Here is a 24143-nt window from a genome sequence, read left to right as displayed (position 1 = left end):
TCATACTATCTACCAAAGGAATAAAAACCTGGGTGGTCTCACTACTTTGTAATGTCTACATAAGTTGTTGTTCCTTTGTTTGCAATTATCTATTCGTTTGAAGGAAATACTGCAAGGAAGGTAGATGCAGGGTTTATCATGCTTACATTTCTTTTTAAAAAAAAGTTTATTTTTCAGATGTATTTTCTCCTGTTTGTTAGTTCAGCTTACTTACTGCAGGTGATAATAGTTAGGACAGATGTTTTCTTAGTAATCTCAAATCAGTATTTCAGTACATATGAATTCTGCCATCAAGCTCATTGTCACCTTTGCTTTACGCTGAGAGAATCATATGCTAAAATATATTCCCTATCGTTGTCTGATATTTTTCTACTTTTTCAACCTTTACAAAATATGTCTAATAAGCGGAAAAGAGGCTTATGGATGAAGAAATTAAAAAATTGTTGCAGGAGCTATCTGAAAATGAGTCTGATGGAGGTGAAATTGATAATTTTTCTGTAGAAACTAAGGATGAATTCCAGACACAAACTATTAGTGAATCCGAGGACAGCGAAGTAAATGAAAAAGAACTCAACATAAATAAACGGGCAAAAACGGATCAGGGTATTTACAAAACTGTTTTTAAAGTTCCTGATAACACTATATGGAATGAAATAAATTCCACAAATTCAGTCTGTGGCCGTGTTCTTGCTTATAATGTTCTAAAAGAAACAGCAGGACCAACATCTTTTGCAAAGAGACCTGTTTCTGAGGACAAAGTGTCTAGTGCTTTCAAGCTTTTTATTGATGATGATATCTTGCTGCATATAAAGAAATGTACAGAATCCGAAGCTCAACAGGAACTTGGAAATAAGGACTGGAAGTTATCTCTGGCTGAGTTAGATGCTTTTGTCTCTATATTGTATGTTTAAGGAATAATAGGAGCAAAGGGCTTAGATTTATATTCCTTGTGGTCCGAAGCGTGGGGAATATCATTTCATAGCAAACTATAGCAAGAGATAGATTCAAAGAAATAAAACAATTTTAAGGTTTGATGAAAAGACAAAAAGATCTACTCGATTACAGACTGATAAATTTGCTCTTGCATCAGACATATGAAACAAATTTACTGAAAACTGCAAAACATGCTACCGGCCAGGACAAAATATTACAGTTGATGAACAATTATTCCCATCTAAAGCTAAGTGTAGATTTACACAATATATGCCTAATAAATCTGGCAAATTTGTAATAAAATTTTGGTTATCTGTCGATGTTGATATTAAATTCCTCTTGAATGGATTTCCTCATCTAGGAAAAGATGAACCAGCAAATCCTCAATTACATTTCTCTGAAAATGTTGTCATATAATTAACGGAGCCACATCTAAACAAAGGGAGGAATATTACCATGGATAACTATTTTACTAGCATTAAATTAGTAAAAATGCTAAAATAAAAAAATACAACTATGGTCGGCACAATGAAAAAGAACAGAAGAGAAATTCCTATATTTTTGAAAAATATGAGTAGTAATCTTTATTCATCCACAATAGTGGAACATAATAATATCACATTTACCATCTATCAAGGCAAAAGAAACAAAAGCGTTTTTCTACTGAGCTCATTACATTCTACAGTAAAAACTGAAGACAGTCTCAAGAAGTTGCCCGATTCAATAGCATTTTACAATGCAACAAAGTATGGTGTAGATATTTGTGATCGGATGCGCCGAAAATATTCAGTTAAATCGACTTCTAGATGATGGCTTGTACATATCTTTTTCAATATTTTGGATCATGCAGCTTTGAATGCCTGGATAATTTATAAAAGTGTAATAGAAAACACCATTAACAAGAGAGATTTTCTACTGAATATTAGTAGAGGAGTTAAGAGTGGTACATATGGCTTCAAAACTCTCAAAGATCCATCCTGAGTCTACAGAAAAAACACACGAAAAGAAAATGGATATAAAGAGAAAAAAGTGTCAAGTACAGAGATGCAATGGAAACAAATCTCAAGAATATTGTGCATCTTGTTCCAAAGGTGTATGCGGAAAATGCACTGGAAAAATTTTTAAAAATTATTTTTGTATCAACTGCATTAATTCTTAATATGCATGTATAATCTCTAATATTTTAAACATTAAATAGAATTGAAACGAAATGCTTTACATATTCCATTCAGCTACACATATAATGATATAAGTGAAATATTTCTCATTTCTGGATTTAAAGAGTGAATCATCCTTCGATTAAGTACATAAAAAATTATTATTATATAAATTGTGTTTTATTTTAGTTAATATTAGTTTTAATTTGTGAAACCATTTATTTGAAATCAATTCTTATATCAAATTAATGAATTATTTGAGTAATTGTAGTATGTTCCAATTGATCGCCATGTACTCGATACATTTACAGTATTTTAAAAAGTCAATAAATTATCAATAAATAAAATTATCATAAATTATGAAATGCATATAAAGTACATATTTGTGTCAATGTATGGCATTTAAAATTGTTTTACCATTGTCATTTCAGTACTTTCATCGAAGGGTTAAAATGACCCCTTACCGCCTTTCCAACTTTCCAATAGGTAAGATTTTCCTGCCGTTCAACGACTATACAAACAACTATACAAACGATTTTAGGAGAAAAATCTTTAATTTCAAATAATCATAAATTAAGAAAATATTTAAAAAAGGAATAAATATTTTTTTATTAACTGCAAATTCCAGTTTTATTTATTTACAGTTACACAGTTTAAAGCTTTAACAAATTACAATTTTTCTTTTGGTATTTATAATTTCAAACATAGCATAATTTATGCCACTAAAAATTACTGTTACGTTTATATGTTTGTTAGGACACTAAAATCTGAAAAGACTTATTACTGTATAGATAGTTTCTCAATATAATTACTTGCTATGTGTATGCCAAATTATTGGAACATAAAGTTCACCATCAGACATCCACTTTTGTTGATGCTTAATAGCAACTGTTCTAAAGCCCAGAAAACCTACATTCTACTATAATTTTATTATGGATACCTTCATAGAGACTTTTGGTAAAGAGATCATAGCCACATGTTGGATAAATATAGCAGGAATTCTAGTATTTCCCAATGCTATTTTCCTAGACAGCACATTGTTATGGAAGACAATAGGGCTGATTACCCAAGACATCGTCTACATCTAGCACTCAGAAATTAATGAAACCTGTGACAGCATTCAAATTCGGACATTATATCATTTCCTATAAGCTAACATGTCATTTGAAATAGGATCAGCACAATGCATGCATATTTTATAGCTTTAATGACTCAACTACATCATCTGAGATGAGAAGAATCTATCTAATCAATAAGAAACCAGCTTAATCGTCTACTATCTTTGTAAGATACACACAATGAGTGTTAGAAATCCAGTTTTTATGTCTTCAATTTTATATTAATAAATAGTGGTAAATAATGACATTGCAACTCGCTTGAGACTGCAGACTTCTTATGCAGAAAATTGCAAAAGTCTAACCATGCATTCAGTGTTGCCTATTTTTTTTTTTTTTTTTTTTTATTTTGTTCTTTTTTGCATACATACTTTTTTGCATATATTGTTTCTTTGAGCAGTTCTTCTGCCCATGTGCACAGCACTAAACAAAAGAGAGTTTCTGTTTCCACTAAACAAAAGAGAGAGTTCCACAAACATGACACTGCACACAATTTTGGCACCAAAATCCTGAAATGAAAAGGGAAAAAAAAAAAAATGGTGCCTTTAAGAAAGCCACATTGTACTCTATGTAGAGACCTAAATCCAAGATTTCGCCAAAGATGAAAACTGTATGTGATCCACCATTATGCAAAAACTAAATTTTCATAGGATGGATCAAATTCTGCAGCCATATTGGCAAAAATTTCAGAAGTGGAAAGCCATCTATCAAGGAGACTACCAATAATTTAGTGATAAATGATAGCACTGCAATTGGCTTAAGGCTGCTTACTTCTTGTGCATAAAACTGCTAAAGTCTATTTAGGAAATTTAAGTTACACATTCAATTTCTCTTTAGTTATACAGGTATTTCAATTTATATGCACATCTAACACATCAGAAACTATTAAGTTCATTAAAGAATACCTCAGCCATTACTTATTTACTGTTATTGCATTTCGGAATTTGGTACTTCATTATGTTTGATATTTTTTTAACTGTACGACGTTTACAGTTTTATTTCATTAATTTACTGTTTGACATTTTTATTATTATTTGCTTGCAACTTTTATAATTTACCTTTTTGCAGCTCATTTTTCTTAATCCTCTGCTAACCTGTAACATTGCATTATCTTGTTCCCAAATATTCAAATTCCCTTTAAGTACATATTTCTGTAACAGAACTTTCAAGCAGATATATAAGGTTAGGAAAATTCTTTTCATATGTATCAACGTATGCTCAATTATTAGAATTATATTCATAATTGCAGTACACAATGGTGCAATTCCAAAAGAACTCCAAACTGACTTAAATTCTTTTATAATGCATGATTCAGACTGCTGAACAAATTAAAAATATTATAAAATATAAATAATACAAATAATGTAATTATATATTAACATTTAAATAGAAATTCTTAATTTTGTGTTGTTTGGCTAATTTCATTTTGTAGTTTTCTTATACTTTCATACTGAGAAAATCCAGATTAGGAAAGAAAAGCTTAATCAAAGTACTTTTAAATGTGATGAAAATAAAATTTAATGAACATACTATTATGTGGAACTTAGTAATGTATTATTTATTGATTTAAAACAAATACAAATATTAATTAACTAAATAAATATTGGGTGAATCTTCCTATAAATTACTAGAAAAGTCTACAGTAGATCAATTGAGATCTAATAAAATTTAATAAGAAAAATTATATTGAAAATAATTAAGTATAGGGCAATGGAACTGCACTATTTAAATTTCATTAGTTTAATATTTTTTTTTTTTTTTTATTACTGGGAATATTTTCCTTAGTGAAAGTTAAAAATTAAAAATGTAATTTTTACTACTTCTCCGAATAAAATCAGCGAAATTGGCAGCTATGATATTCACTTATCAGCACCAGAAATACTATTCAAATTATAGGCCTAATATAATAAAAAGTGTAGGGTTTCCCTTATTTTGCATAACAAATTTATTTAGTTTGATACCTTTCCTGACCTCCTCAACTTCCCCTTGCATTTTCTTGGCAGGATGTAAATTGAAAGTTAAGTGAAGTGAGTTTTAAATAGGTGAATATCTGAGCTTATTCACAATGTGGTTTCGGTAGTCAGCGCACGTTTCGTTGCTACCTCGATGTTTCGCTAGTACACCTCTTGGCCATTTATTATTATTGTCACGCCTGTTAGCCTTTGCTAAGTCAACCTAAGTAAAAGTAACTTAACATGCCAGTCCAGCCCTATTCTTTTTTAGATTTGAATTGATTTATATTCTATCACCCCAAGTTGACAGCATTTTTGTAAAACACGAAGATTGGGCCTTTCTGTTAATTGCTGGAATTAAATAGAGGGTTTTTTTCACCCTTCTTCTGTGCTGGTAATTCATTTACGCTTGTGTGAGAATTCGCCAGGTTCACTGTAGGATCTAGTTAGTTTATGCGGAATACAAGAGACAGATCTTACAAATGGTTTAATATAATATTATGAATTATAAGCCATATATAATAAAATGAGTAGTTTTTTTTAACTATGCATAAAATGCAATTTAAAAAAAAGGCAAATTTTATCAAATAATGAGTTATACATTACTTTATCAAATACTCAGTTATATCTAAATATGCCTCATGATAAGATTAGCAAATACTTATTAATTCAGAAATAGTTTAATGAATAAATAAATATTTTAATGTAAAGTTTGAAATTATAAAAGTAAAAAAATTACACTTAAAATTTAATAATCACGTAATAATATTCTGAAATTCAATACTATTTACTAATGTTAAAAAATTCACATATATACATGGGTTAACATAATTTTATAGAAATATTATGGCTCTGGTTAGAAGTCATGGGCTGTCTGCCTTAAAAGGATGCTTTTTAAGGGAAAGTGGCTTATGTTTATGCTACACACAAAAAAAAATCCACAAAATCCCAATGCAACCAGCCCATTTAAATACACAAAGAACCAAACCTAGGATGAACTACCACCATTATTATAGTAATGGCATTATACTGCATCAAATCTATAACCAGAAAGTACCTCTTTTCAGGTTATCTACGGCAGCAAAGCAAATTATTTCATCTTCTGGGAAATATTTCATAGACCAAGGCAATTCTCCAACACCATCATTATACATAAGGGCAACTGAATAACGAGAGGAATATTTAACTTGCTCCATGGCCATTTTCATGTCATCATCTAGGTCTACAAAAAGAGGAAAACATATAGTTAAAAGTTAATAAATCAAAAATCACTGAATTTTTTAAACATTTTTACTGTTATGTATATTGCTTCACGAAGATTAGCGCAGGAAAAATATCTTTTGTTTAAATAAAAATTAACAGATATACATTAGAACAAAATAAATAAAACATTATATAACAGCTTTTTTTTTTTTTTCCAAAATAAAATTTCCTTCAGAATAACCTCGTTGAATAAAAGATTTTACAGTTCTTTCCATATTTTACACAAATGTACCATATATTCTAGCACAAACTTTTAATACAAAAAATAGCATCGAAATTTATGGGTGCTCATTATACGATGGATGCAAAAATAATAAATTTAAAAATGTATAAAGATGAACATACAAAAATTAGATTTCTACATGTACTTAAATGCTGTTTATTTAAACAAAATGACATACCTTTTGAACATAAAAATTTTCATTATCACATAACATGAAATTTCCTCATATTCATCTTCCATTATATCTTCAGGTACATCACTGAATTCTGTTTCATCTTCACCGTTACTCTGATCCATAAACAATCATCTTCCGTTCCATCTAGATTATTAGATATACTACATTTTTTAAATTACATAAGGTTTAATTTCATTCCATGCTTTTATTATCTATTCACACATTATTTCTAGACTGGCTTGAAGCATTTTCCCTCCTTTTGAAAATGTTATTTCACCTTCTAACATTCATGTATTCCACTGCCTTTTTAAATTTTTTTCAAATGTTTATTGATACACACATCTAAAGGTTGAACTAATGATATTAATTTGCCTGGAATAACTGCCATGTCTGTATCACACTTTTTGAAAAATTTCTTCATATTATTTATAAGATGGAATCTGAACATGCCAAACTAAAAGACTTTCTGGATTCTTAATGGCAACACGATGCTTTTACCAAACATGTCTTCTATATAATTTCACACTGCTTTTATCCATCCATTTCTCATGGACATAAATGAAAAAATTAATTTGGGAAATTACATTTCGGCATCGTCTTTCTTTTAAAAATAATCACGGGCTTAAATTTTGCACTCCCATTGGTCAGGAAATCATTACCGTGTGGCGAGATTTTTGTGACCTGTTATTTTTATATTAACAGTTTTTATCTCTTTCACATCAATTATTTTTATGTCCTATTATATCAAACATTAATGGAGTTTCATCCATATTTCTAATATGTGACAGTAAATAATTTTTTGGCCTTTATAGTACAATAACATACTTCTCGATGCAATTTACTAAAGCCTTTGATGTTCACTTCAAAAGACTACAGAAAGAGAAAACATCTGAACCTAATTCTGTGAATTCATTTACGTAAGTGCATTCTTACGCTCAAACTATGTCCTCCTGTTTTTGAAACTCTAGGAAAACATTCCTTTGCACAGCTACATTGAATACAACCCACTCTCTTTTCAAAATTATTTACTCCTTCAAGCATTTAGCTCACACACATGTATTTCCCCTTATCGTTTGTCAATGTATGTATTTCCCTTATACACAATGGGAGTAACGCTCTAGCACTGGTTGTCAATTCAGTATATCATTGTTCGAAAGCCTAGGAAAAATCCTCAAATGAATGTCTTCAAAAGATAAGAGCATCGCACATTTATCTTTCAGGTTTCTTCATAAAGAAAAGGGTGTGCATTATACAGTGTGCCTAAAATTTTTTTTAAAAAATGTATGTGTGTGTTTGATTATGGCAAAGCCTCGAGGGCTACCTGCCTAAGGGGAGGGATGCCTTCGTGGAGTACTTTCTAAGGGGAACTGACTCGTATACACGTTATACATGGGAAAAACCATGAAAATGCCCATGCAGCCAGCCCGTCCGTGAGATTCGAACCTTGGACCGAACTACCAGTGTTCAGTGACTTTACCGCTCGGCCGCTGGTGGGCCCTTTTAAAAAAATGTAACTTGAAATTATAGATGCACATTATACACTGGTGTGTGCTATACCCTGGAATATATTATGTCAGCATTCTTGGAAAGTTTTCCATGAAGAAAGATTTCTCAGATTTCTTTTGTATGATTTAACATACAAAATAATCATAATTATATATATAAAAAAGTGTGTTAAGCATGATTGTAATTTGTTAAATAATGTAAATTCAGCAGAAAAAATTAAACAAATTTTAATAATGACTCACTTTATTCCTACAATAGTAACTGGAGATTTTAACAAAATGTTTAAAAGAACTACAGCATATTTTCATGCCCAAGCAGCTACTGAATTACTACAGGTTTCAAGGACATATTTTTTAGTATAATATTGCATATTGAGAATATACATACATTGCATGATTTTATACTTTTGAAATACAGCTAAAATTTTTAATTCTTTCTTTTAACAAATCATTTTTCTGGAAAGAAGTAATAAGATATTTTATGGCTTATTTATTAAAAATTCAACTACATATTTTAAAACAAAGCTAGGATTTATATCAATTACAGAAAACACAACTTTTCAATGTTCTTCTCATACTCTCTTGTTTTACACAGATTTTTTTCTGTGAAATAACTACATCTTAAGACCAAATTTTGCTTAATATTATAGCCCCTTAATGACTTTCAATTCTGAATTGACTATGTTTAAAATCTCTAAGTACACTTTTATTTTTGTCATACTTATTCATCTGGCTTCTCAAGTTTTTTTAATTTGTCAAATTACAAGAAAAACTGATTCATCTTTAAGCAATAAATGTCCATTTTCAAAAAACTGTTTGGACTCCCTCCTATAACTAACTTCCTTATCTATTGATTAGTTATGCTAAATTTGTGAATGTGTACTGGATTAAATATTACAGCTCCGAGAAAATAGCATGTTCTTTAATGTAATCAAATATCATCCTTTTAAGTTTGAAATTTCTTATAATGAAAGCCGTGCATAAAATCATGTAAAACATGTATTGGATTTATTAATAAAATTCTACCATAGCATACAGTTAATTTTAACAGCAAAAACAGCTTTTAAATACTCAGTTTATTCCAATAAATATATGGTAAAACTTACATTTAGTGAAGAAATCTCCATTTAGCATCAAAATTTGAGGAACTGGGATAGTTAATATAACAGCATCAAACTCTTTGACAACACCATTACTTGATTTAACTTCCCATAACTTCTTATCTTTCTTTAGGTTAATTTCAACAACATCATGTTCCAAATAAACTTTAGCACCTGAAAAAATTTTTCATTACAGTATAATTTGGAGAATTGCTAAGAAAATGCCTTAAAATATTCTTTAGAAATAAAATATTTGCTTTAAAAATGTTCATTTTGGGACTACTAGCATATAAAATTAATTAAAATTTCATCTTTGTTTTCATGCATAAATATGTTCCATGCTGAACTAATCCTTGCCGATGAAACATGAAATGTTATTTACATGTTAGTAGTCCATAGAGCACTAAAATTATTTTGCTCATGAATATATTTAATATTTTGATAATGGATATTTTAGATGCTTAATGTGACTTTTTAAATGACCAGTACCTGTTTTAAGTAAATTATATATTTAAGCAAATTATATACAATATTTAAAATTATCTACAGAAATCCTCCACGAAAATAAATGACACCACACTTCAGTCTTTTCCAAATTGCCAATTAAAAATAACCATTTAATGTAATATTTAAAAAGCACCATTTAATTACAAATTAATACAACCATTATTGCTACCTTCATATCCTTGTATCTTCACACTTTGTTATTTATCAAAAGTTAGAATTTAATGCACAGCGAAAACTAGATTTGTTCTTTTTGAATAATATGAGGTATATAAGTGGGGATAGTGATTGAAGGAAAATGATTAAACCAGAACATTTTTACACAGTGTAAAGATGTAACATATTAATAATAAATTACATTTGTAATGTTCAACATATGTACATTAAAAGATTTTAACAAAAATGTTATACATTATTCTTTGCTCCTTGGCTAAATTCTGCCTCAACTGAAAATGATTTAAGATGTTTTCATGGCCTGCATCACTTCCATTTTGCTCACAGAAAATTACATTTTGTAAAGCTTTGTTAAATCCTGATGAAGCTCAGCACCTTTACTTCATTTTTTCTCTCCCTACTCCACAAAAACTCAAATTGAAAACTGATCATGAAACTCCTTAAAATTATAGAAATAAACTAATCTAAATTGATAAAAATTAACTTATTACATTCTGCAGTGACATAATTTTAAAAAATGATGGTAATAATACAGATATGAAACCACATGAATGGAATTACTGAATCATTGTGTCATCAGATTTATAAGCCAAACAGAAGGTAATGCATATAATTAGCTTCAAGAGAGGGGGACATTTTTTTTTCTTTCTTTTTAATTATCTATGTGTGAAACATTGAATTAGAAATAAGAATTCAACAATTAAGACAGGAAAATTATAATTCAAGGAACAATGGATGTGCAATTAAATAATGTTACTTATACAAAATTTCCTTCAGGACTAGAAACAGCAAATGATATAAGTGAAAATGTGGGAATTACAGATCAAGGTTTTATTGTATGCCATTTTTTGCAGTTATAGACACAGAATTTCTATGCATTTGACTTGCAACAGAGACTTATAACTTTCTTTACAACAGAGTTCTGTCATCTCAAAAATATTAATTTTAACACTTTTAAAATGCAGATTTGCAATCAGCAAAGTAAAGAATAAATAATATTCTGTAAGGACAAGTATAAATTTATCAGATTAACACATTGAGCATTTTCATCATATAGTTTACAAATCCTGATATTCTTAATGTTTCCATTGCTCATCTGCAACAGCGTAGCTCAAGATATGAAATGCAGGCAGTATGTCCTAGGTTCTGTTCTGAGGTAACTGCAAAGCTTCATTTTTTCCATGTATAATGTAAAGAGTAATATCTCATGAAAATCCCTTTCACAGGCAGATTTTCCAGATCTGCTGTGTCATAACTTACTAGCCTAACCAACCTATTGCTTTTTTTTTTTGTTGTTGTTGTATATGAATATTTGAAATATGTAATTACTACAATATATTGCTTATTTGAAAATTTATATTTACACCATTACTTTTAGGTAATCACAAAACACAACATGACTTAATATGTGAGTTACAAACTTGTAAGAGGGATAGGGTATACTCAGATGACTAATAACAATGTAATGCTACAAGCTGGAAATGACAAATATGTTGTAGTGTACATAGAAAACACCAGAAATGAAAGAACACAACATAAGTAAATATGCCTTTTAATAAAACTGTACATTTGCAAAGTAACTGAGGTCAAAGCATTTTCTGAGAGCAGTAAACGCTAGCCTCAACATCTTCGAGGCATGAAATTATGAATATTATAGAAGATCCTGACCTTGTTTCAGACTACCCTGGCAGCTACTATTATTTGTGCAGTTCTTAGCACTGTCAATAAAGATGTCATACACCAGTTTTCATATGCATATGCAAAGTATTCAAAGGCATGAAAATCTCAATAATCGAACAGGCTAATGCACTTACCATCACACTCATTCTATAGTTGTTTCTATAGTTGGTTTATTCTATAGTTGGTCAAATATAACATCTATGTAGTTACAGCATTACTGCTGAAATGAGTATAGGCCTCATCATGCTGGAATCCACAATGAAGTTCACATTGAGCCAGAAAGCAGTTACCACCAGCCAGATGAAAAATGCAACAATAAAGTCTAATGACGTGATGTCCCAGAATGCCACCAACCCAAACATTTATTCCAAAATGATTTTCATGTCCCAGTAGATTCGCCATTGGACATGAAACTGGTGTTTCTGTAACAGCAGGATTCACTAAGGATCCAATTACATAATCTGTCAACAGTTTTACAATTAATATTTCACTGTCTGCATTGTTCCACATGCAACAGAGCCATTTCTATCCAGCTAACTGCTCACTATCATAAATAATCAGTTAAACTATTCTTCTGGAATTTCATGCCCTCTTCATACATGTTAAGAGATTTTAAGAATCATTTATGCATAAATGCTTATGATATTTAAGCATAAATGTATATTTATTATACATTTAAATTATATATAAATTATACATTTATGCTTAAATATCATAAGCATTTATGCATAAGAGCATCATTAAAGTTCCACTCCTCTAAAATTGAGCACCTAATTTACTTGCCTCAAAAATAAACTCATTCAAAAGTGATCAAACAGTTTTTGTTAAGCAAATCAAGGCATTATGTCATCTGATAGTGAATAAAGGTTTTGTTTGAAGTGAATATATAAGTGTATTTATACAATGCAGTGTTTGATTTCAGTTTGTAAGGATTCAAAATGGATTGTTATAGCTTAGAACAGCGGTTCTCAACTGGTGGTACACAAAGAAACAAAGTATATTTAACTGTTAAATTAAAAAATTAAACACCCCAACATTCTTTTTAAGTTTTTTCCTCTAACATTCCTAAATTTATGTGATCCGAGCTTTGTTCAAGATCAATAGCCGCTCGCAAAATAATCTGTTTCTATTTTCGAAACTATTATTTTAGCCATACACATAAAAAAAATTGTCATAAATGATATTTTTGAAAGGAGTAATAGAAATAGATGTTGTACTTAATAAGAAATAAAAATAAGTTCCTATCAAAAGATAATAGTATCTCATTAATTCTTTTAGAGTTTATTGATTTATAAGGATGCCTATACTTTATATTGCCACCATTTACAGGCTATTTTTAATTAGAATCTTTTTTTACATTGGTTTGCTGTCTCTAAGAGTGAGTATTTTGTCTTCGTGTTGCTTTGTATTTCTTACTTCTCTGCATGATTTAAGAATATCGTCGTTTGTTTTTGAAAAACTCGTAATATATTATGCATTTAACTATTTGTAAAAAAACAATAAAACAAACCTAGATTTTTAGAATGGAAAAGTGGCTGGGATTGATTAAGCGGAAAAGGTATTATTCACAACTGATAGATCCAGGACAATGTACTAGCACTAAGCATATTGAAAAGAAATCTGCTTATAGAAAATATAATGAAAGTAAATAACTTTCATTATATTTTTATATTTATCATTTGGGTTTACTTGCAATATGGACCCTCAACCTCGAAGTGTCGTTTGCGATGAACTACTATTATCCAATCAAAGTATGAAACCATCGCTTCTTAAAAGACATCAAGAATCTAAGCATACCAATGCAAACAATAAATCTGAAGAATATTTTAAGGCGAAATTATCGGAGTTAAAAAATAGTAAACAAGTGCTGAAAGGTTTTATTGCTTCATGTGAAAAGCTTTGAAAGTTAGTTGCCAGTAAAAGTATATTTAAGGGTACCCCTTGGCAATTTTTGGTGGCACATGGATACAGAGTTTGTGCAATTCTTTGACTTGTTATTTTGGCTTGTGTAGGGGCGATTTTTGTGCCAAAAATTAAAATATTAAATTCATTTTTTGGACTGCTGCTGAAATTATGAGGATAATATGGAGATTATTGTAATGTTATCTACCACTTTTTAAAACAACAGTTGATTATGCATTCAGTTTAATTATTCAGCAACAGTGGTAACAACTAAATTCGTCAGAAGCATTTTAAAAAGATTTAACAGTATTGTTGTCTTCTGTTCATCTTCATCACTTCAGGTACACAAATAGCACACATACTAACACACAAAACATAAGCAAGCATGTATCAGAAAATTAGGCAGTCCCTTGTTAAAAGGCCTTTAGACTAAATTAGCAAATATTTAAATTGCAAATTTCAAATGTCAAAAAAGGCTTAAGTGGTGGCTGCTTTAACAAGAAATTATCAAAAATTAAAATGTGAGTAGGAAACTGTGTAAGTGCTCTGTGAAAAAATGCCTATTAGAAACTATGTGAGTGTAACTGTGTATAATCTTTCTGCTGTAAAACTGTTATAGTTAATGATTTAATTTATGATCTAAAAGTTATTTCAGCTAAAATGTATAAAATCTGCAAAGGAAAAGATATATTTTTTTTAAAGCTGATGATTTAATTTATCATAGAAAAGCCTTACTGCAGCTAACATATTAATTTCAGGGTTTATTATTATTACTACACACACTTTTGGCCCAAAAATTCAATTTAAAATTAAAAAATCTAAATGTTTCAATACAACATTATATTAATATATGTGGGAATCATCAATGCCCGATGCCGACTTAGCGAAGTACCAGCTGACGTCATCAGCATAGCTCAGTGCGAATCATTCCAGACAGCGGGAGATAGCTTCCAGACATGGATGTGAGAGGAGTTGCGAGCAGACGACTCGCATGCCTTCAAGAGTTGAAGAAGACAAACGGTCTTCTTACGTCTAGCTGGAGTTTTGATTCTTCTTTTGATGTTTCGCCTTTCACTGTGATGACTTTAGACGATCATACTATTTAAAACTAGCTGGGAACTAATATATTCTATCAACGCCAGAGGAACTCTGTGTGAAAGGACTGTCTGTGCATCATTATATGAATCTGGTGGACTGTTAACTTAATCCTGCATACTCTTAACTTAATCTTTACTTAATTTATCTTTATTTTTCTTTATTTCTTATTGTTAAATAAAAGCATGTACAATGCTGCTCTCCTGCTCTGATTTAAAAGAGAACCCTCTACATATATATACATATATATTTATTTATTTTAAGATCAATATGAAAAACAACGTGAGCAGGCAAGCACAAAAATGCATGATAAGCGTCTGAATGCAAATACAAATGATTATAGCGCAATGTCTGAAATCTACACATCTAGTATACAGGATGATTTTAAATACAGAAATCTAGACATCTAGTATACAGAATGATCTAAAATACAGAAATCTAGATCACAATTTTTCCCCCTTTATGCTTCATCATTTGATATTATTTCATAAAAACATGTGGGGAGTCCCACATGTTTTATGAACACAATTCTTAATTTCACTTTGTCACTAATGACAAACTTGGCAAATCATTATTTATTATTTTTTGCTTTCATCACAGCATGATTATCAACACACTGAAGCTGAAAAATGACTTTCAAGCTGCAGTGTAAACTAAATTATTAAAAATAATTGTTTAGACATCACTGCTGTCTAAACAATTATTTTTACTGTTAGCAATTAAATACCAAAGAGCATGGTAACTTTTCATGTTGACATTACACTTGATAATGATTACAAATTTCAGATAACTCCATTGCAAAATATTGGATGTGCTGATAAGGAGAAATTTAACAGAAATTTCTTTCCATTAGGAGGAAAAATTATAAATGAAGTCATAACATAGGCCAAAAGATTATATTTAGTGCTGTTTGAATTGAAAACAACTGTTTCAATTAAGTCCAGGACCAGTGCCAGAGTTGGTGTAGTCACATATGGCAGTAGAATTTCATGCAGGCAAAATTTTAGAATGTATAGATAGATGCACCTAGCAGCAAAATTAAGGAGCGGGAAAATTTTTAGAATTTAAAAGGGTTGCTAGGAAGGCGTTCAGCAGCAAATTTTGGACCTGCAAAGATTGCTCCAGGCCTGAATAAGTATATGTGGGAATTTATTTATTCGGGACTCTGATAAGTCTGTGTAAGAAATTGGTTACGTATAATAAATAACTAATATAATTCAATCTTAACTCCATCAGTGCACAATAGAAGCAAGACAAAATTTAGCCAAACATCTCTTTAGCTGTCAATATCATGATACATCTCAAATAGCTAGCCAAGCTTCATGATGATTGCTGCTAATTTGAAGGTGCTTAGATATTAAAAAAAGTGAAATTTTCCACTTAATGGATTTTTTTAAGAAATGTACAGAAATGGTAATGAATGAAGATGCTATAGTTGACCCAAGTAGAACAGGAACGTCGTTTGTCAAGGATGTCATCGCAAAAACGTTGCAATATGTCGACTTTAAGACGCCCAGATGTCCACGAAACTCCACTGTTTTGCAACCCTTACAAAGATGTCTATATTATGTCTTTGCAGATGAGGTTTTTGTCACATAGATGTCATTATTACATCTTTTTGCAGGTGATATTTTGGTTGTGAAAGCATTATATCACGGCGTCTTAATGACACCTAAATGTTCGCAAAATTCAACCTTTTTGCTACAGTTGTGAAAATGTCGTTATTATGTCCTTGTGTTACGTATTGATTTATGCAGAAAAAAATGCTTAATAATTAATACATTTTTTTCGGTACTTTTCCGTTTTGCCGGCGCAAGCGATAAAGTCGCCAATAATGGTACAACCGATGCCAAATGGAATATTCTCGCTGGTAACCTTTTAAGCCTCATTTTCAAAACAAGTCGCAGCTTTTTCTTATCAGATTGACTGTTTCTTTCAATACTGGCATATAATTACATAGAATTTTTATCAGATAGTTCAGTTTTATGTCTAAGGCCATTTTCGGTAATTAAGTCAATCAGGATGCAATCACAGCGCTTAACCCAAAGCCGAAAATATAGAAAAGGTAAAGTGAGTTAATTCATCAATTCTAACGAGACTCCATTAGCGAAGTAAAGCACTGCAGTTTTACATAATTTCTGAGTAAGCTATTCGTACGAATTGAAATATTTCTTGCATTTAAACTTGTATTCCAAATTAAGATTCAACTTGAAATTAATGTAGATAATTACTGAGAGCATTAGATTTTTGTAGAGTAGTTTACGTGAGATGAGATCGCTTGGTGTCACGTGATATAAACCGGCGAATCAGGATGTTGAACCATGAAAGCATAGTAAATTCTTAAATTGATGTCTTTTTACAAATTTATTGTCTTTATTTATTGGCTTTTTATAAAATTTTAAGCGATATTAAAATGTTTCTGCCTTCAAAAAAGGAATTCTTAGAACTAACATTTTTTTAATATTTTTTATGTGTATACTGTATGTTGTCGCCAATAAAGTCTGCTTGGCGAGATTTGCACCGGCGAAACGGAAAAGTACCTTTTTTTCTTTTTTAAAATTTTGTATTCCTTGTATTTTTCTAAAGTTTAAATATTTTATCATTTCCTGAAAACCAGAAGATAATACAATTTTTTCTCTTTAGACTAAATATGCATAATTAATAATAGCCTTAATTATTTTCAATACTTTAAACTATATTTTTTAAATAAAATTCTAAGTTACGATTATTTAGGATTTCATAATTTTTTTTCCTTAAGTGAGAGTAATTACGAAAGTGGTTATTATAAATATATAACATTAATAGTAGGTTTTAAGTAAATAAAACTCAATTAGACATACATAAAAGTAAATATAAGATATATATGTAAGTTAAAAAAAAAAAAAAGAGGCATTTCTGATAACAGCATTATCACATTTATTTCTGTTAAATCTCAGAGACATTGAAAATTGCTTCTGTCGTGATAAATTAGGAATCTGTTCTTAAGGTAACATAATTTTTTTTACCTGAATTCAAGTATAAATTTATTCGTGTTTCACAGTAAGAAATATAACCATTAACTTCTATATCTTTAACTTTCTGAAGCCGGCTGGTACAGCAGTTGTACCAGGAAAATGACCTTCACTAATGCCAGCTATGGTACAACTGTAGTACCAGCATTCCCTCCCTATTTTAGACAATCGCCTATCTGTAGATCTCGGGGTGATCCATTGTCGCTGCTCAGAATAGCCACTGACTACACATTCTTTCCCTCTTCTTATCAGTTTGGCTACATTTTGGCAAAAACCACAGGTTTCGTCTCGCGCCAACATACTTGAAAATCAAATAGAGGCCATCTGTAATTTTTTTTAGTACTGACTTTTGCTATGATTAAAACATCAGCGATTTTGCACGCTGTTTAAGCTTACCAGATTTAATGCTTTTTAATCGTAGCAAATAAGAATAGATTCATTTTTTAGATTTAATGCCCTTCTAGAAAATAGCTAAAACCGCTTTTATCGTTTACTTCCTTTTTATACTTATGAATAATAAGATTTTTTTTTTTTTTTTTTTTTTTTTTTTAGTGCATCTTTTAAGAACTATTAAGTCTTTCAAAGTGCTTCTATTATGTAGGCAATTTTGTCTGATTTATCAGGAGATAAATAAGAGACAATTGTATGCATAATAGTTTTTGTGATTTTCATTCATTCAATGATTGCTTTCAATGATTTTCATCGATTGTAAATTAAATAAAATCAATTTATCTTTAGACCCTCTTTTAGGATGAGATCTGCCAAAATGTATTTAAATATCAGTAAAGCTCACGTTACTTCTGAATTAAATCCAAACATCAGTTGCATTGTATTAAATTTCGGCCAGTTTTATTTTCTGAAATTCTTATACTTCTCAAGAGATAAATAGAATTCAGACAAGTTAATAAAAAAAAATATCTTTAAAAAAGGTTGTTATTTTGTCAGTAATAAGGTGTATGTCAACTTACTATTAAATGTATGAGAATTAGGATTGGATTACGGAGAAGCACGCGAACACTATCTGCTTAAGGGGACGGATGCTTTCATGTAAACCTTTTTAAGAGAAAATTGCTCGCACTTACGTTCCTGGTGGATAACTCCACATGTAATCAACCAGTTCTTTGGGTTTGTTTGGATTAATTTTGTACGCTTACTGAATTACATCAAAGCACACAACAATTACCTGTGTAAGGGAAGGGATGCCTTCGCAGAAGACTTTCTAAGGGAAGCTGGCTTGCATTTACGTTACACAAAAACCATGAATCCAACCCTTTAGCCGGGATTCAAATCCGCACGAGCTACGAGTGTTCAGCCACCTTTACTGCTCTACTGAAGAGCCCGTAAAAAAATTTAGAAAGAAAAAGTACTGAAATAACCGGTTTAATTTACTAACCTATATTTCTCCATCGACAATACATAAATTACACATATGAGGGGTTTATTTGTGACTAAATAAACTGTATTGCACTTTTCTCCACTATTTCATATTATGATGGAATTATTGCATTTCAAAGTTATTTCTCATGAATTAATTTTGCTCTGTTCATGATTTTTTATATTTTCAAAGAGAAAATTTCACACTTTAAGTAAAAAAATGCACAAGATGGTACTTTATGCAAAATTTGGTGTAAACGGTTTTCTTAATTTTGCTTTGAAAATATTCCAGGGTAATTGTTTTCATTACTGGAAGAAAAATGAAAAACAGATTTACTACATTGTGTCAACACCCAATATGTCCTTATTCTTTTGAAAACGTAAAGATTACTCTTTCAGGGTTCGCACACATTTCCTTACATGAAAATTAAGGACCATCAAAGAAAAAATTAAGGACCGATCAGCAAACAAAAAAACAAATAGAATAAAGCAATTATCCATACAACCGACTTCATGCTTGTAATTTCACTTTAAGAAACCAACAGAAGTGTGTATTATGCACTATTATTAAATTCAATTTAATACTTACCATAAAACAATTTTGAAAATTAAACTAACTCCCTACAAGTTATGAAGTAGATAACATTAAATTAGGAACATAATTTCTTGAAAAACATGTATAAGTGTATTTTACACTAATAACAGTCACTATTTTAGAGATTTACATGATTATTATTTAACTTATTTGATATTTATTTAAACACAGTCAACTACTACTATAATCACAATGTAAGAATATTTTGCAGATTAAAATAACTGATTTGTAAACATAAAATTTATTTTCTTGGTTTTTTGAAAGATACTAGAATAATAAACTGTACAATAAAAAATAGAAAACATTTGTGCTTTTTTAAAATCTGAAATCTTTTCAGCTATTTTGACATCTAATTTATTTATGTCTATTTCCTTTTCTTTAACTATTCCTCTAAGTTCATTTGCTTTGATAAACAAATCAATGTTCCCACTGGTCTCAGCTTCATCTGCTAAAGCATCTACTTCTTCATTAATATCTTAAATGTCCGTTTGATGAATTTTTTTTTTTTTTCTGCTTCATCTAATCAATTTCTTCCTCAATAATATTTCTTTTCCTCTTTGAATTTTCAGATTTAGTTAAAGATTTTTGTTCTTCTAAATACTGCATATATTTAGACCTTGCAGAAGCTGCTGCTGATCTCATTTCTTTATTAATTTCGATATTAAGAACACCTCCAGAAAATTTTATGTAATCAAATTCTGTGCGTTGAAAAATGCATGATGAGTCACTTAAATTTTCAATTTCAATTGCTTTATTTACAGAAAAGCCCCTTTCCACAGAGGCTGTCCATGTGACAAGATAAGAATCATTTTCACTATTTTCCATACTTTTGAATAGTGAAAATCATGAAAAAAAGAAGTGAGAAATGTGTCAAGAGAAAGATTTTGAGGATCAAAAGTAGAAAATTCATGTAAATTTGTCTTAACTACTTTGTCTAGAAACTCTCCAAACTGCAGCAGAATTTCATCACAATCATCTTGTAAAACCCGTTTATTCCGCATTAATACCATTAGAACTATTTTCATTTTGTTCTGGGCTTTCTCTGGACTTTTAACCATCAATTACGGGTCTATACAAGATGCATTTCGAATAAGAGAATAATTTATTGGACATTTAGATTAAGTGTTGCACCATTGTTAAGACACATTGTTGACCTTGTTTCAATGCAAAACTTTCAGCTTGTGAAATATCCTTCTTTGGCATTTATCATTCATTAACTGCTCAGCAATGAATCCCAAATAAACTTTACTTTTATCATTATAACAATTTGGATCATTAAAATTAAATTTATAAAGATTTTCTGCTGCTTTAGTTATTTTTGAATATTCTAGTTTCAAAATTTTTAAGTGCTGAAGGCAATCATTTACAAGTTTTAAGATATCTTCAACAAAAAAGGGAATAAGCAGTTTATCACTTTGATAATATTCAAGGAAAGGCAATAATATTTTTGACAGAGAGAGAAAAAATTTAATTCTATAAGAAATGTTTTATCTTTAGTTGCCTCCAAAATATTTGAGAAGGATTTCGATGAATTTTTTTAAACTTCCCAATTTCAACTTTTTTAATGTACAGTAGCAAGTCATCCCATATTTCAATGGCTCTTTCAACTGCTGGGACATTTTGCAACCATCGGTAAAAGCAGAACTTCACAGGTAGCTTTTTTAAGCCAGATATACTTAAAAAATATTCACGTCTTGCAGGAGAATCTTTAAAAATCCAATATAAGGAGGATAAGAATGATGGAATGTCCCAGCCAGTGGATGACATCCCATGCTTGAAAGCATTGTTAAGAATGTGTAAACCACATGTCCCTAATGTCAAGCATTGAATGTTATATACCTTTGTCAAGTCCTGTTGCAATAAATCATAAAATTTCCCGCTAACTGCAGGACCATCCATCGATATTTGTAAGAGTTTTGACGAGTCTAGTTTTTCAACACATTCATAAAATTTGGATAAAATAATTTCACTTGTTGTATGCCCTATAAATGCAGAAGTAAGGTACTGAGTTTCGACCTTATTTTCGTGATGCCAGTATTTTATATGAATATCTAGTTGCTTCTTTTGATTTGTCAGATTAAGAGTCTCATCAAATAGTAATGTAAAAAACTCAGCATTTTTACAATGCTTTAGTAACAGAGTTTTAAAATAAGGGCCAAGACCAAAATTACAGATATAAGCACATTTCTTTGCCCCACATGAAAACTGTTTTGCAATGGAACTATCCGGGAACATTTTAGTGAATAACGGCCCAATATCATCGCATGATTTAAAAGAATAGTGGCTTTTGATGCACTTAAAAGCTCACAATATTTCTGCATCTGTAACTTCAGATTTGAAAAAAAAAAAAATAGAATTGATTTTATTATTTTCTACACTTATTGATGTTGAATTAGCAGTTACATCTTTTCCTGAAGTAGATGGTTCTTCTAACTTGACAAAATTCATGATACTGTTAGAAGAAACTCTGCAGTTGAGAAGGGAGAGATGTTTTGCACCTAAAAGGGGCATTACATGCAAGGCATTAGTAAAATTAAGTATCGCATATATATGTACATAATGTATATATAACATATATATATATATGTAATGTTTTCAGTTATTCCAACACATCGTGGGCGAATGGTGAGGCTATTCCATTACACGTTCTGGCAGATGGTTAACGAAGCTGGGGTGATTGAAACACGGAGAAAAATGACGACTCAGGACTTTTCACTTTTAACAGCAAGCATATCTTTATTTTAATTTATAGCAGATGACTTTTTCCAGATGAAGTTAATCAAATAACTTATTCAGTAATTAAACTATTAGATATGACTGACTTTAAACTTTAATACATCATAACGTTCTAACAAATAAAGAGGAGCATAGCGGAAGCGTTAGCAGGACGAAGGCGAGAAGGCATCTGTCTAGGAGAACTTATGACGCAGCATTTATATGAGGAGGTTATGTAATAAAGTAGCTTCTAGAAAAATGTAGAAAAACTTATGACGCAGCATTTATATGAGGAGGTTATGTAATAGGTGCGAATGTTCTAGAAGGTAATGGTCTAAGGGGAGATGCTGAATTGCAGAAAATTAATTAAAGGATGCTGGTTCGCAAAGAGCAAAGCCATCATATTTTTTTTTTTTTTACATCCCCCCCCCCCGTCAAAAAGAGAGGCCGGGGTGAGAAAAGCATTAGTATAGGAGTGAAGCAAAAGTATGAGAAAAGACATGAAAACATCCAGAACATAGCGTACATGCTTTAACTATGGCCTATCATAGTTCATGACTTCTCATATAAAATTTTCACTTTATAGCATATGAAATTTTGAACATTAAAACAATGAGTTATAAATAAATATATAATATATGACTAATTTTAAGACTATAACATAATAAATATGGAATTCTGATAAATAAATAAGTTATAATTACAAAAGTCCTCAATTTTGTTAAAAATGTCCATTTTGTGTTTTTTTTTAAAGTCAGCCGGTAGGATAGTTTCCTGCAGCCTGAATCCTCAATGGAAAATTTAATTCAGCTCTTCAAATCATCGTTTTGTGATAAATCCAAGATAATGTGAAAGAAGTGAATCATAAAGTTTTTTTTTTTTTTTTTTTTTTTTTTTTTTCAGTGTTTAAAAAATAACAGATCATTCTTCTGCTGTGGTGTTTTGCAAGTGCTTCAAAAAAATAATCTCGTGTAGTGTTTACGGATTGAAAGTCATCTCTCGATAAATTGAGAAGTTTGAATGCCTAGTGAAAAGGAATATTGAATTTGCTTTGCCGATCTCTACAATATTTAGAAAAAAAGTGCTTTAAATCAGCAGTGAATTACCGCTTAGGAATTCAGCATTGCGGCGGGTTCAAGGTCGATCCGAGTTAATGTTTGCAAGTATGTGCGACAGAAAATTATTTGCACTTCCGCTTTTTCAACAGCTCAAAAATTATTACATTCGTGTGAATCTAGCTCAGGAACTAAATTATTTAATGTGCTGCAGATTCTATAGTTTTCATTTCAACTTTGGTTAAAATTTCTGTAATTTGTTTTGAGAAAATCTGAAATTCTTGTTCATTGATTTTTCTAATTTTTCATAATTATGTGTGAGCAAATTAAGTAATTAATTTTAAGCTATTTAAATTATTCATAGGGAAGGGTATAAAGATAAGTTTTTATGTTCTTGAAATTTTGTTGAGAATTTTGAATACGAATTTTATAATTATTCTAAAAATAAAGATGTTAAAAATAAGTGAAATTAGTACAGATAAGTAATATGAAATTATAGTAAATGCATGTTAAAATTTATGGGTTATTGTGTGTTAAGTATAGTATGATGAGGGTGTACTGGTTCCTTCAACAGAGGCCTGTAATTACCTCTGTACAGTTGTTCCCTTCACCCTC

The 24143-nt window shown here is 30.2% G+C and overlaps 1 protein-coding gene across 3 annotated transcripts in view; it reads right to left on the bottom strand.

Moving 5' to 3' along the window:
• LOC118198382 (renalase-like) overlaps window positions 1-24143 on the bottom strand; it is a 65999-nt gene that overhangs the window by 17763 nt on the left and 24093 nt on the right. For all 3 annotated transcript variants that reach the window (XM_035370046.2, XM_035370045.2, XM_085821961.1), the window contains 2 exons: window positions 9430-9597; window positions 6215-6379 (listed from right to left, as the gene is read on the bottom strand). In XM_035370046.2, coding sequence (XP_035225937.1) covers window positions 6215-6379; window positions 9430-9597 — 333 coding nt within the window. The remainder of the gene's footprint in view (window positions 1-6214; window positions 6380-9429; window positions 9598-24143) is intronic.

The sequence above is a fragment of the Stegodyphus dumicola genome, chromosome 8, assembly GCF_044657685.1.
Source record: "Stegodyphus dumicola isolate Sdum_Otavi_A_Nest chromosome 8, ASM4465768v1".
Lineage (NCBI taxonomy): Eukaryota > Metazoa > Arthropoda > Arachnida > Araneae > Eresidae > Stegodyphus > Stegodyphus dumicola.
Note: the sequence above shows the minus strand (reverse complement) of the source record. Positions and strands in the feature narration are given on the sequence as shown.